The sequence below is a fragment of the Chinchilla lanigera genome, unplaced genomic scaffold (genome assembly GCF_000276665.1).
Source record: "Chinchilla lanigera isolate Chin_1 unplaced genomic scaffold, ChiLan1.0 scaffold00012, whole genome shotgun sequence".
In the NCBI taxonomy this organism is placed as follows: domain Eukaryota; kingdom Metazoa; phylum Chordata; class Mammalia; order Rodentia; family Chinchillidae; genus Chinchilla; species Chinchilla lanigera.
Genome location: NW_004955413.1, coordinates 27693389 through 27706631, shown reverse-complemented (window position 1 = coordinate 27706631; position 13243 = coordinate 27693389). Strand labels below are relative to the sequence as shown.

General features: G+C 45.0%; 1 protein-coding gene across 3 annotated transcripts in view; it reads left to right on the top strand.

Moving 5' to 3' along the window:
• Tcf20 (transcription factor 20 (AR1)) overlaps positions 1–13243 on the top strand; it is a 49614-nt gene that overhangs the window by 20359 nt on the left and 16012 nt on the right. For all 3 annotated transcript variants that reach the window (XM_005379414.2, XM_005379413.2, XM_005379412.2), the window contains exon 2: positions 12690–12783. In XM_005379414.2, coding sequence (XP_005379471.2) covers positions 12690–12783 — 94 coding nt within the window. The remainder of the gene's footprint in view (positions 1–12689; positions 12784–13243) is intronic.

The following is a 13243-nucleotide window of genomic DNA, read 5'->3' as shown; positions in this document are numbered from 1 at the left end:
GCTCTAGCGAAATGAGTGGCCACATTTACACCATGGGCCTTCAAGGAGCTTTCAGACCACCAGTAAACACCCAACTGTTAGCTCCTTAATTTGAAGTCCCTTAGTCATCAGTACATTTGCATCGGTACAATTTTGATAATTAGGCTAATCCCATTCTCTTCTTGCTGCTTCTAAGCTCCCTCATGAAAGAAAACCCCTCTGATGGAACTCATGTCACCAGATGACCAGCACTGACTGTGCTGCCCAGAGACAAGGACCAGAGTAGGGAGGGCGCATGGACTTACCCAGGAAACAGTCTTTGAAGGTGCTACAGGAGATTATTGGCAAGGAAGAATCCTAATGATTTCATTTTAACCTCTGTCCACATATTTTTAGAAACTGGGTTCCTGGGCCGCTATAATATCACTTAGCCTTTCCACCCAATCTTCTAGCCTGAAAGCTGGAACAGTAACTGGACTACCTTGTCAAGTTATTGGATAAATGAGATCTGTCCTAAAAACTGGAGATGGAGGAGAAGCATTGAAATCATTTAAGGTTTCTTATCTTGGTTGTGTTACTTCCAAGGCTCTGTTTTGCTCACCAGTTAAAATGAAGATTAACCTCTTATGGAGTATCTTCCTGTGCAACAGAAATAAAGAAGAAAATGTCCATATCCCTGATGATGGATAGAACCTTGGTTCTTTAACTTAGAGCTATACACACGGTCTCTCGCAGGGCGCGTTGCCCAGTCTGCACTTGTAACACTCTTCTCTTAAGGTAGGGCTGGTGAACTCAGTGTTGGGAAGCTGCTCACACGTCTGGGTGCCTCAGTGCTGTTCTGGATCTAGACCAAGCTTTTCCTTTCAGTACAAGGTTCCCAGAGTAGGAGTGACCTAATGTGCTGAGCAATTGTGACTTGCACTATTGCATCATTAAATGGCACCTTTAGATATGGGCACCAGGGATCCTATGGGTAATTGCACTGGCAGTAGCTTAAAAATATGCTGTGGTTTGGATATGGTTGAGTGGCCCCCAAGGTTTCATGTGTCAAAATTTAATCCCCATTGTGAAGTATTGAAAGGGTAGGAACTTACTGTGAATCAGTGGAGTTCAGGGGTGAGGCTTTTAGGAATGATTAGAATTCAGTGAGGTAGTCAGGGTGGACCCATCTTGGTTGAATCCTGGTGACTATAAGAAGAGAGAGACTAGACGACACATGTGCATGGTCCCTGTCTTACCATTGACACTTTATGAGGCCTCAGTTCTGTCACAAGGCCATCCCTAGGTGAGACCTCTAGACCTTATACCTCCAGAATCTTAAGCCAAAACCAGTTCCCTTCTGCTGGAATGCTCTTCTGTGTAAGAGCATCTCCTCTCTCTGTCCCTGTCTAACTTGCTGCTGCCCATGGAGGACTTGCACTTGTAGAAACAGGGTGGCCTGGAAGCAGAGCTGTACTAGAAAGGAGAGTTTAAATATAAGTGGAAGAAGGAAATGAGGTAGTAAAAAAATAAGGAAAAGAATCTCAGAGCCAAGTGTTGGAAATGACTTTGGATAGTGGAGTTTCAGGCAGGGTTTCACAGACTGGAAATCTTGTGAAAGAAGCCCAGTCGTGGCAGTATGTTTCTCTGCTCCTGGAATTGTACACATGTCAGTCTGAGTGTCTTGGGAATAAGCAACTGCCAGTAATTGGCTTTCTGGACACACAGACCCTACTCCTGAGTGGGAGACGAGCAGGATTATACCCAGAGTCACTGCCCTGGCAGAGAATTTCTATAAAAACGTGCTGTTTTAGATGCAGAAAACACAAAATGTAATTTTTTCTCTTTATCAGACAATCCATTGTTTGAGCAAAGGGCAAAATAAAAATAAGGTAGTACATGATCTTATACAACTTAAATTTCAGTGTTTTTAACTCTATGTGCATTTATCTCTCTACACTTAAGAGAAAAGGCTGTGCTCTGTTTTCATAGCCGAGCTGCTGTAAGGTGCTCCTGCTCCTGCTGAGTTCAGCCTTTTCTCAGCTTCTAGTCAGAGGAAAAGTGCTAATTACTGCCTTCAACCTAGTCCTTGGCTTTAGCACTCTGAGCCCCTCCTTGCCTGCTTCTTAAAGGGCACAAATCTTTTCTTAACGTGAAACAACTCCCTTAGACAAAATATATAGTGTTTTCAGCAGAGTTTCACAGTTTTCTTCTCAGATTATAAAAGAAACCCTCTCACTAGAATTATTATTTTGATGGAGTATATGTATCTGTGGGTAAGATAAAAAGCAAAGTCAAAAAAAGCGAGTCTGGTTAGCCCAAAGAAATATTGTTGGTGCAGCCTCTGTTGGCATTTTGATACTCAGAGTTCTGAGCACACATGGTAGCATCACAACTGTGTGTACATTTTGTATGAGAGTAAAGTGATTGAAGTAAGCACAAGCCTTTAATATATAAAAGAGGGCAAAGACTGGTTTTAAATTGAGGCAAGTGGAAGCATTTTATTTGGTAAACTGCTTTATATTGCTTTGTTACCTCCTTCAATTTATTATTGCTGAACCTGAAAGCTATAAACCCAGGAGATTAGAGTTAGGGAGTTATGGAGTACTTAAACCCCCAGCAAGTGGTCAGCATCACTGCTGCCACATCTGTAGTTGTTCACCTGTGTTGATAGATAATTATGACCCTTCCCCTGGGTGAAACGGGAATAATTACTGTAGCTGCCATAGTCTCACCTGTTTGTAGCGCATCAGCATCAATAAAATGGTCACACTGGGATAGGTGACTGGGGGGTGGGGTGGGGGGGGATAAGTGGTTGCCTGCTGTGCTGGACCTGTAAAAATGCTCGCCAACCCCAGTGAAAAGTGCACTGACTTGCCGGCTGGTTCATCCTGGATGTTTCTGCAGGTCAACCCTGAGGGCCCTGGAGTTGCCAGGGGCCAGCAATATCTCTAGGAGTGGAGAGTAACAGAAAATGACTAGGGACACTCCTGGTATTTTTTTACCCCTTCTGTTTTTGTGTAAGAATGTCTTAGGAATGCTCTAAATGTTCTTTTAAAAATCCTCTTGTTCTTCACTGTTAAGTATGTTCAGGGGTTTTGCCCTCATTGGTGTCCTTAAATAACAGAAGAATCCCTCCTTCTGTTTTTTCCCAGCTGAGTACTGTCCTCAATTTACTGTTGTGAAAATGGAAAAACTGGCCTTCCCAAGTTCCCACAGCTAGTGAGAGGCAGCACCCCGTGTTGCTTGCTTTCTCTCCTGGAGCAGCTTCCTCACCCACTTCCACCCAGTTTCCTGGTCTGCTCAGCTCCCTACCCTAGCTTTTTGCCCTTCTTTCTTGTTTTATGTTTTGTCTGCTTTTAGGCTGCCTACATCTGAGGTAGAAACCAAGAAAGCTGTCCCACTGAATATTAGGGAAGGTGTGTACAGGAAATGTCAGTTAAAGTAATTAAAACACTAACTGGGGGTGTCCCCCTCTTCTACTTTAGTGGAAACAAAACAGTAGGGTAGGGCACAGCTTACCAACAGAGATTTATTTTTAAAAAACAGGTTTTAGCTTCTGTCCGGGGTCACTTTGATAAAACCCATTCTCTTACAAGAATATTGTTAGTGTAGAATCAACTGAGGCAGTTGAATATAGTTTAATTCAAAATATTGAGCCTGTAATCTCAGGCAGGGATATACTGTGTGCTTTCTACAGAGTTCCTGGTTTTACCTTCCGTGACCCTGCAAGCATCATTTGAAAGTAATACTTTCAAATACAGTCCATTTGCCACAGTTTAAGTCAGTAATTCCCAACTATTGCAGGTAAGATCTTGCTTCAAATCCAGATTATTCTGTTCTGAGATGGAATGTTTCTAAGAGAAAGAACCATCCAAAGCAGATGTCACGTGTGTGCCATCTCCTCAGAATCCCGTTGCTCTGATGCCTGAAAGGCTCCCCTTCCACTTCCGTGTATACCACCAGACACCCAAGCTGCTCCAGAGTGTCCGGATGCAGCCTCCTGTGCGCATTTCCACTGCCAGTGCCAGACCCTTCGCTACTGTCCTGAACCTGCCATCTGCTCTCTTTGCTCCCCATTCTTCTTCACATCAGTGACCCCTCAGAGTTAGGCTTCCTGGTGTCAGTCCCCTATATCCCATGTGTCCCTCCATAAGGCAGGGCGTTCCCTCTGCCCTGGGCGCTGTTCCTTCACCCAGGGAGCTTTTACTCACTTGGCTCAATCCAGCTCAAGGGACATTCCTTCAAGAATGCTTTCCTGACCTTCTTAACCTTGTCCAAAACAGTACTTACAGCACAGTTCAGGTTTTGCTTTGCTTTCTCTCAGTTCCCTAGGGGCCAACACTAGGTGGACTTCGGCGCCCCCTTTGGCCCCAACACACAGATACGCAATAAAAATTTATTGAATTAATAAGAAAAGATTATTATACCTTAAACTTGATACCATTAACTCAGCATGAAGCTTCAATATCAAAGGAAAGTCTCCTGAGAATAAAAGCAAAGCTGTCTTTTTTATTCCTAGTCACCTACAGCCTTTAGAGAAACTAGCATGTTAGAGGAAATGACAAGGAGAAAACTGGGCTGAGGAAAACCAGATGATCAGGTTCTTACTAGTTTTCCTTTCACCTGTTTCCACTACCTGGACAGAGCAACTTTATGCTGTGGAGTCAGAATTGGTATATTAAATTAAGGCAGATGAAACATCCTGAGGAACAGCTTATTAGGAAGTAAAAATGCTTTCTCCATGTTCCATAGAATAACCTGCATTTCCTGACACTGCGGTGTAAAGAAGCACCACCCTGGCTTTTCTGCCTCCCGTTAGCTGACAGTTACTTGACATCTGGTAGCAAACAGATGTACCTTCCTTCTAACACACCTGACATGTGAAAGTCTGGATTTATGGAGAAACAAAAACGAAGGAAAAGAGGAATAGGTAGTAGAATCTCCTAGGGAAAAGACATCCTTCTTCATCTGCATCTTAGACCCAGTAACTTTTCATTAGTTTACTGAAAGATAAAATGAAAAAAGTCTCTTGTATAAACCTGTGTATTTTAAACATATTCTTCTGCTCAAGGTTATATCTAAATTCTGCTGTCCTCTGTTTGGTTGATGAAGTACAGAAAGATAAGAAAGGGCATTGCTAATGAGGGAAGAAACTCCTTTCATCCCAGCCCCCTAAACTGCTTCAAAGCATCCAATCTTCACTATGCACTGCGGACAGGCTGGCCCCGCTGGTGCTAAGACAGCAGGCAGGAAAATAGGGAGCAGGTGCTCCTATTGGATTGAGACAGAGGCCGGGGATGGAGCTAGGATATACTGCCAGAACAGCTGCAGTCAGGTTTTTACCTTGCATATTTGCATCACTTTCTGTACATATTTGCAGCACAGAGACACTTATTATAGGTAGGTTTTGTAACGTAGCTTGGAAAAGCTTCCCAAGAAAATGCTTCACAGGATCAGCAGTTGGAACCCTTTTTGATGGGAGATTTTATGGGAGGAGGTGGGGCTCTAAATGGACAGCTGTATGTTGAAAGGTGGTGATAGCATTTAACAGGTTTATGTGAAAGTGCCTTCCTTGGCTTACCAGGATGGGAAACAGACGGCTCTCAGGAGGCATCTGCTTTGAGCTAGAAGTATGGGCTGCGCTAGGCTCTTAGGTATGTTGTGAGAGGAGTAGTCACCTCTGCTCAGCCTCCAGCCTCTGGGTCAGTAGGGCATCTGGAAGCCCACATTCCTCTAGATTAGCCTAACCAGAGTGAGCAAGGAGGGTGCTGGAGAGCTCCCGGCCGTGGCAGTGGCAGGAGACTGGTGGAGGAAGCAGGCCCACTCTGCACAAAACCCAGGGTGGGTGCCGTCTGCAGAGCGCAGCAGATGAGCCTGCAGGGCACCTCTTCTCATTCTAGCTGCACTCAGTGTGCCCTTCATGGGTAGTTTCTGATGTTTGTGTTTCATTTGTATGTAGTCGTGTGTAGTTTTAGTCCTCATTTATTTTATGTCTTTTCTTCCAAGGTAAAAATACTTCAGAAAACTTTAGAAACAGTTTCTGTTGCCAGGTGTGGTGGCGCACGCCTATAATCCCAGCACTCAGGAGGCTGAGGCAGAAGGATCACTGTGAGTTTGAGGCCTAGGCTGCAAAATGAGTTTAAGGACAGCCTGAACTGGGTAGTGAGACCCTGTCTCAAAAAGACAAACAAACAAACGATTCCTGTTTATTAAAGAACTGAGAGAGAATATAGTGAAAGTAATAGTATAGTAGCTGCGAGTTACAGTGGTGAGAGATTTGGCCAGGAGCTGACCATCCTCACTCACAAGGGTAAAACACTTAGAAAAGGCTGTGACAGAAGATGTCATTTTTCAGGTACTGTTCTAGGAGGAAAAAATGAGTTCCAGAAAAGATAACTTATTTTGCCTTTGTAGGCTTCTTAATATGTATTATATCTGATTTTGACATTGGTACTGCCAAGAATATAGTACTTATATACAAAGATGTTTTACATATTTTGTAAGACCTAACAATTACATAACTTGGTAGCTTATAAACGTTTTCATTATTTTCCCCAAATTTATGAGGAAGGCAAAACAAATATCCATGTTTTGCTAAAGATAAATCGATGGAGTAGCTTTTGGCTCTCACACATGTGGTGACACCTTCAGCTTCTTTTCTGCAGGCCCTATCCTGCTTTGGACCTGGGTAATAGTTACATTAGACCAACTAGTTAAACCTGGAACTTTTTGTCTTCAGTACATCATCAGACTTTCACCAGCAAATCCTGCTAATGTGGCCTATGTCTTACACTGGCATCATCACAATTTATTAAGATGTGCCTGTAGTGGGTTCAGGATCTGCGAGTAGCACTTTTGGCTGGAACAGCTGTGAACAGAAGTGCAACTTTTACACTCAGGCACTGTGTCTGTAGTAGCACTGAGCAAATGGACTTCCAGAGAACTGGGGATCTCTGGTTCTCTGAGGTTGGCTGTGGTATGGGTCCCAGGGCTGGCACTGGCACCCTTGGTGAGGACAGCAGGCAGCAAAGTGCTCCGATGCATGAGCTCTCACAAGGCAGGGTGAAGAGAGTGCCTAGCTTCAAAGACGTAAGGTCTAAAGCATGGATTGCTTTAGCCAACCCTTTGAAGTAATCTTGAAAGAAAGTTGACAGAATGTAGGGTTGCAGCAAAGACTCACGCTCCCAGGGCCATAAAGAAGTAGATCACGTTGTTGCTGTGTAGCGGAGATACATAGGCAGGGCAGCAGAGGCTTCTGTCCTAGATATAGATGGCATAATTAGAAGGGAAAAACCTCTTGCTAGTGGCCAAAAATGCGCACCTTGTTCCACATTCTCCAGGCTCTTCCAGCATCAGCTTTTTAACTTACTGAAAAGTCACCTCGTTAGTTTCCTCTAAGCTCTCGAGTGTGTCACATCTTGCATTTGTTCCGTCTGCCCACATTTTCAGTGCCTACAGTGTGCCAGGCCCTGGGGATGCACGAGCAGATCTCACAGTTGAGGGGGTGGGTGGACAAATGTGTATAAGTTAGTACAGGAAGCATGAGGAAAAATGTGTGCAGTGCTGAGTGGAAGCCATGAGGCACAGCAGTGGCACCGTGTGTGATCTGCGAGGCTTGTACGAACTGATCGCCATCGATGCGCTAATAATGCTCTGACCCAGTTGCTGCACGCCCGCTCACTCAAGGCTGCTCTGAAATGCTCATTAAACAGTGTGATTATTCAAGTTGCTGTTACCTGTCAGAGGAAAGAGCTGCTCTGGGAGTGAAGAGGCCTGCAGAACCTCCTTCAGAACTTCCCTCCGAGGATTAGGGGTTCAGCCCCTGCAGTTTGCCACCTCAAGTCAGCAGGCCCCATGTCTGAGACAGTGATAAGTGCTGGAGAAAGGATCAGCTTGTGTGTCTGTTTAAAGTTGCCAGAAACTAATAATATACCATTTCATAATTTATTCCCCAAGTTTACACTATCACAAAATGCCAGGTTCTTTGTCAGAGTTGCTTGAAAATAGCTTTTATTCTCCTCCATGATAAATGAAAATTTCCTATTAAAAGTTCAGAAGTTTGGGCTTTTGCTTGTTTGAAAAAAAAATCTTGATTTAGAAACAAGCTCTGAAACACCCCACCCCCATGTCTCGTGTTGTGTGGGGAGCCATGTTGTATGGATTCACCTTCCCCAGGAATGAGTGACATTGAAGTTGGAGTAGCAGTGTAGTCAGAAACCAAGGACATTTGCCAAGCAGTATGGGAGAATGAGAGTGCAAATTGTTTCTTCAGGTAAAAGGTTAAGAATAAACATCTAATTGGAAATTATACTGGCATGGCGATTGATTTGGGAAGAGAAGGGGAGAGTAGATAGAGAAGATTTTATAGAGGTAGCTTTTATATTCTGTCCTGGGCTCCTGGCATATAGGAGATATGTTTCACTGTTGAATAGCTGAGGGAGTGAAGGGTACTAGCAGGCAGCATGGTATGGTGTAAAGAATGTTGAACTTGGGGTCAGAAGAAAAAAGACTGTAGCTCTAAGTTCTGATACTCCCTAGCTATGTGATCTTCAGTAGGTTCCTTTGCTTTAGCTTCTATTTCTTTAGCTGTAACAAAGGACATTGGAAACAGACCTGGCATTCCTCCGTGGGGATCTCAGGACGCCACAGTTGGCCTCATGAAAAGTGAATGAAATTGTGGGTGTTCCCATGAGGGAGAAAATCATTACATTGGAGAATGTAAAAGGAAAATGAGCAGTCACTTCTCTCATTATGAGCTTCTTGGGAAATTCCCATGTATTAGTTTTCTGTCATCACCGCCACACACCACCACATACTGATACCTTCCAGTTCTGCAGGTTCAGAGAAGTCCCACTGATCTGTGCTCCTTTTTGGTGGCTCCAGGGAAGACTGTTTGCCTTTTCTAGCTTCTACAACCACCCACACTTCTTGGCTTGTGGCTCTCTCTTCCAGCATCCTCAGTCTCTGTGACCCTGCTTCCTAAAGCCTATGACTCTAGGCCCCTCCAGAGAGAGTCTTTGCCATTTTGTGCTCCTGCAGTCAGATTGGGTTTCTAAACAATCTAGCATGCACTCCCCAACTGGAGGCATTGACTTAATCATACCTGCTGTCTTGGTTACTTTCCTCTCATTGCTGGGACAAAATACCTGACGCCCAAAATTAAGGAAGGAAAGGTTTATTTCACTTACAGTTTGTGGAGGTTTTAGTCCATACTTGGCAGGTTACAAGGCAGAGTGGCACATTGCAGAGGGCTACAGCTCATGGCGGAAGAACACAGCAAAAGCAACAAGCACTAAAAGGGAGGAATGGCCACAAGCAGCCTCTTCCTCTCCCTTACATATGCAAACTATCCACCCCAGGGCAGGTGTAGCTCTCACACCCATAATCAATCAATCTGTAAAAGCCTGCCCCATGACCGCATGAGGCTTTGGGGGGACACACAGACACAAACTATAACACCTGCAGAGTTAGTTTTGGAATGAAAAGTCTCAGATTCTGGGGATTCAGATGGACCTTGTTAGGGGAATCATAATTCTGCTTCCCGCATCATAATTTATAGGTTGCCTTGTAGGGGACGGGAAAGTATAGTGGAGAAAGTGCTAAATGGGTTTTCTGAAACCTGGAATCTAGCCTGTCATTATATCCCTCTGTGTTTCTGTTGTATGCTAAAAAAGTTAGGGAGTTGAATTAGACCAGTGATTGTGGAAGGTGTGGTGCATCAGAACTGATCGGAGGGCTTGTTACTGCATGGTGTGCGTGGCTGAGAATCTGCATTTCCAGCAGGTTCAGGTGCTGCTTGGCAGAGGGACTACATTCAGAACTTCTGATCTATTCTGTCTCTAAGGTACTTTCTCTAAGGCCCTAGTACACCCTGAAGGGTGTACTTTCTCCTTTAGATGTAATTTAGTAAGTTAATCACGCTTCTTAATGGAAAGAAGCAAGCATTAGCCAGGCAGGGCGGTGCACACCTGTAATCCCAAATACTTCAGAGGTTGAGGCAGGAAGATTGCAAGTTTGAGACCAGCCGGGGCAACTAAGGAAGACTTTGTTTCAGAAGAAACAAGTTAAAAGAGGTGAAGATGTAGCTCATTGCTTCCTCAGTTCAGTCCCTAGTACTTTAAAAAAAAAAAAAAAGCCTGGCATGGTGATGCATGCCTGTAATCTCAGCACTAAAGAGGCTGAGGCAAGAGGATCGCTGTGAGTTTGAGGCTAGCCTGGGCTACAAAGTGAATTCAAGGCCAGCCAGAACTGCAGAGCAAAACCCCATCTCAAAAAAAAAGAAAGAAAAAATGCAACAGCAGCAAGTATCATTTCATTGATGTAATTTCCTGGTGAGTAGCACGTTTGCTTTCTTCATGAAAAACATGGGACGTGCGGTCTGGGGGCTGGTTCAGAGCAGGTTGCAGGGGAGCTCTGCAGGGGTTAGAAATGCAGGTATTGAGTCAGGAAGGAACCAGCAGTCAGAGCCCAGCTCCAGAGCTCTGTAAATTGGGTGGTGACAAGGCAAAGCCTGCTCTGCAGGTTGCTTTTCATGCAGAGGCTGTATGGAGCATGTAGCTGTGTGTGGCATGTGGTCCTCTCAGGTCACATAACTAACACTTTGCATCCAGCCACTGATCTCAGCCTGGATTAAGGTGTCCAGCCCTCAACATTTCTGGAGGTGAGTTCTGTTACTACCACATTTGCAGGTTTGGGGAACACAGGTGAGGGATTTGGCCAGGCAGGGAAAGCTAGACAGCGGCGAGTCACTCATTTAGGTTCCAGAGGCTGCACACTTGATCCTTGTTCAGCAGTGCCTCAAACAGTAGGTCCCTTCCTGTGTCAGTGAGCATACTTTGACTGCAAGTTACAAAATGGAAAAGTGGAGTTCTGTTGTTTTTAAGTGTCTTGTGCTGTAACAAGTCTCTAGTAGGTGGTCCTAAGGTTGGTTGTCAGTAGCTTAACAGTGTCACAGTAGGTCTAGGTCTCTCCATCTTGTCACTCTGCTGTCCCCCAGCAGATTGGCTTTATCTTCAGGGCTGTCTCCTTGTGATGATAATATGGTTGCCACATTTGCTCTTGTCCTGTATTCACAGAGAGTGAGCGAGAGGATAGCCTGTTCCTTCCTCTTGTCCCTCCCTTTCTTTATAGGCATTTCTCCTAGAAATGCTTGACACACCCATTCCTAAATGGCCACCACCAGCTGGGGTGAACCCCCAGGATGGGGAGGGCCTGAAGCAAGCCCTCTGGAGAGCTGAATATTCAGCCTCCCCATGGGAGAAGGAGATCACAGGAGTGGCTGCCAGTTGGCTGCTGACAGATTGGTCAGAGGCCGTTCCTTTGGGTTGGTGGTAAGCTGTTCACCCTGAAGGTGTTGTAGCCCAGGCAGTAGATAGCCAGAACTTCTGGACCTGCTGTTCACTGTGCTTGGTTTACTCCAGGTCAAGTGGTCTTGGCTTTCCTGACAAGGGTGGGGGGCATGTGGTAAGTATTTATTTATTATCAGCATCCAGGAGGGTCTTGGTCTTTTGAGAGGGGGTCAGAGTTCTTGTAGCGCTTGTCTTACAGCCACTGCCCCCTCTTTTGTGTCTGGAGGCTAGTTGCCACTCTGACCTGAAGCAAGGTACTTTTCTCTTGTACAACAGACATCTCTTCTGTAAGTGGGAATGCTACAAGTATCCCTGTCAGAAGTGAATCCTCGTCCATCACTACAGCAGTCCTGGTCAGTGCATCAAGTCAGCATCGGCATTCAGGGGCTGAGCCCGCTCTAGTGAAAGCACTTAGGAAACATATTTACTTTATTTTTCATAGAAGCAGGAACCAGTGTCTGTATCACCTGGTTAGCCTTCCTGGGTGTGCCACAGCCGCCTGAAGAATCTACATCCTCCCTCAGCAGGCCCTCATGTGGTTGAATTTCACAAATATGATTGTGGTTGATGGGACGCGTATTTCCTGTGCCGACAGGGTGAGCACTCACTCACAACAGCCACATCGTGAGGTGATAGAGGTGTGCCCCACTTTAAGAAAACCTACCCATATAAGGAGGCACATCACAATTACAGAATAATCTCTCACTCAGCCAGGGATTTGTGGCAGGTTTCCTGGTGCATTTAAAATAGGATTTATGTATAAAAATACCACTTGCGTACAGGAGCCCATATTTTCTGAAAAGGGAAATATACTTGTATTGGGCATTTGGGGTAAGTAGATCAAAATAAAAATAAAATCTTATAAATATAAGGACTAGAAACTAAATTCCACTTTTAATTTTAAAAGATATATATAGAGAGAGAGATATATATCTATACCTATAGATATATATCTACTACCTTAACCCCCTCCTCCTCCCCTAGATTTCCACAGCAAAAATAAACAGACAGGATCTTCAGGCAACTCACAGTGGCAGTAAGGAAATGAGCAGCAGAGCATGCAGCTGGGTGGGCACCTGGCACACCAGAGGCAGGACTGGGTGCTGTGCTGTCCATTGTGTTCACCATGCACTGTGGGGTCACTCAGATTGCCCCCCTCCCCCTGCCGTGTGTTCTTATCTGATTTGAGGTCATTTGTGAAGTCTGGTCTTAACATGCACTGCTGGAGCCCTCCTGTGGTGTGGTCAGTGACTGAGCGCCCATCTTGCCCCAGAGCCCTCCAGCTGCAGAGACACACTGAGGTCTCACTGATTGGGTCCAGGGGAAGACCTGTGGGAGTGGGAAACCTGCGTACTGACTTGGCTTCTTTCTTCCTTTCAGAAATGCTCCCACTGCCAGGAGGCTGGTGCCACCCTGGGCTGCTACAACAAAGGCTGTTCCTTCCGCTACCATTACCCGTGTGCAGTCGATGCAGGTGAGTGGGGACCACCCAGCCTTCCCAGAACATCTACAGGGCCAAGATGTGCGACTGACCTGCCCTCTCTTTATAATTCCTTTGTCTCTCCTGACCCTTTTCTGTTTGTAAATTCTTTTTTTTTTGGTTTTTCTCCAGTACCAGGAACCGAACTCACGACCTTGTGCTTGCCAGGCAGGCGCTTTGCCGCTGAGCTAAATCCCCAGCCCCTGTAAATTCTAAAAGAATGCAGAGAGGATAATACAAGGACGTCAGATTGGATAAATAATAGTTTTAAATATTCATCTACTTCACATGTGATTTGCATATTTAAGTGTACAGTTCAGTGACTTTTCGTACATTCAGAGAGTTGTACAACCATCACCCCACATTTTAGAACATTTTCATTACCCTGTAAAGAAACTCCTATGCACTAGTAGTCACTCACCTTCCCTTTTGTCACTCTGCCTGCTGCCAACCA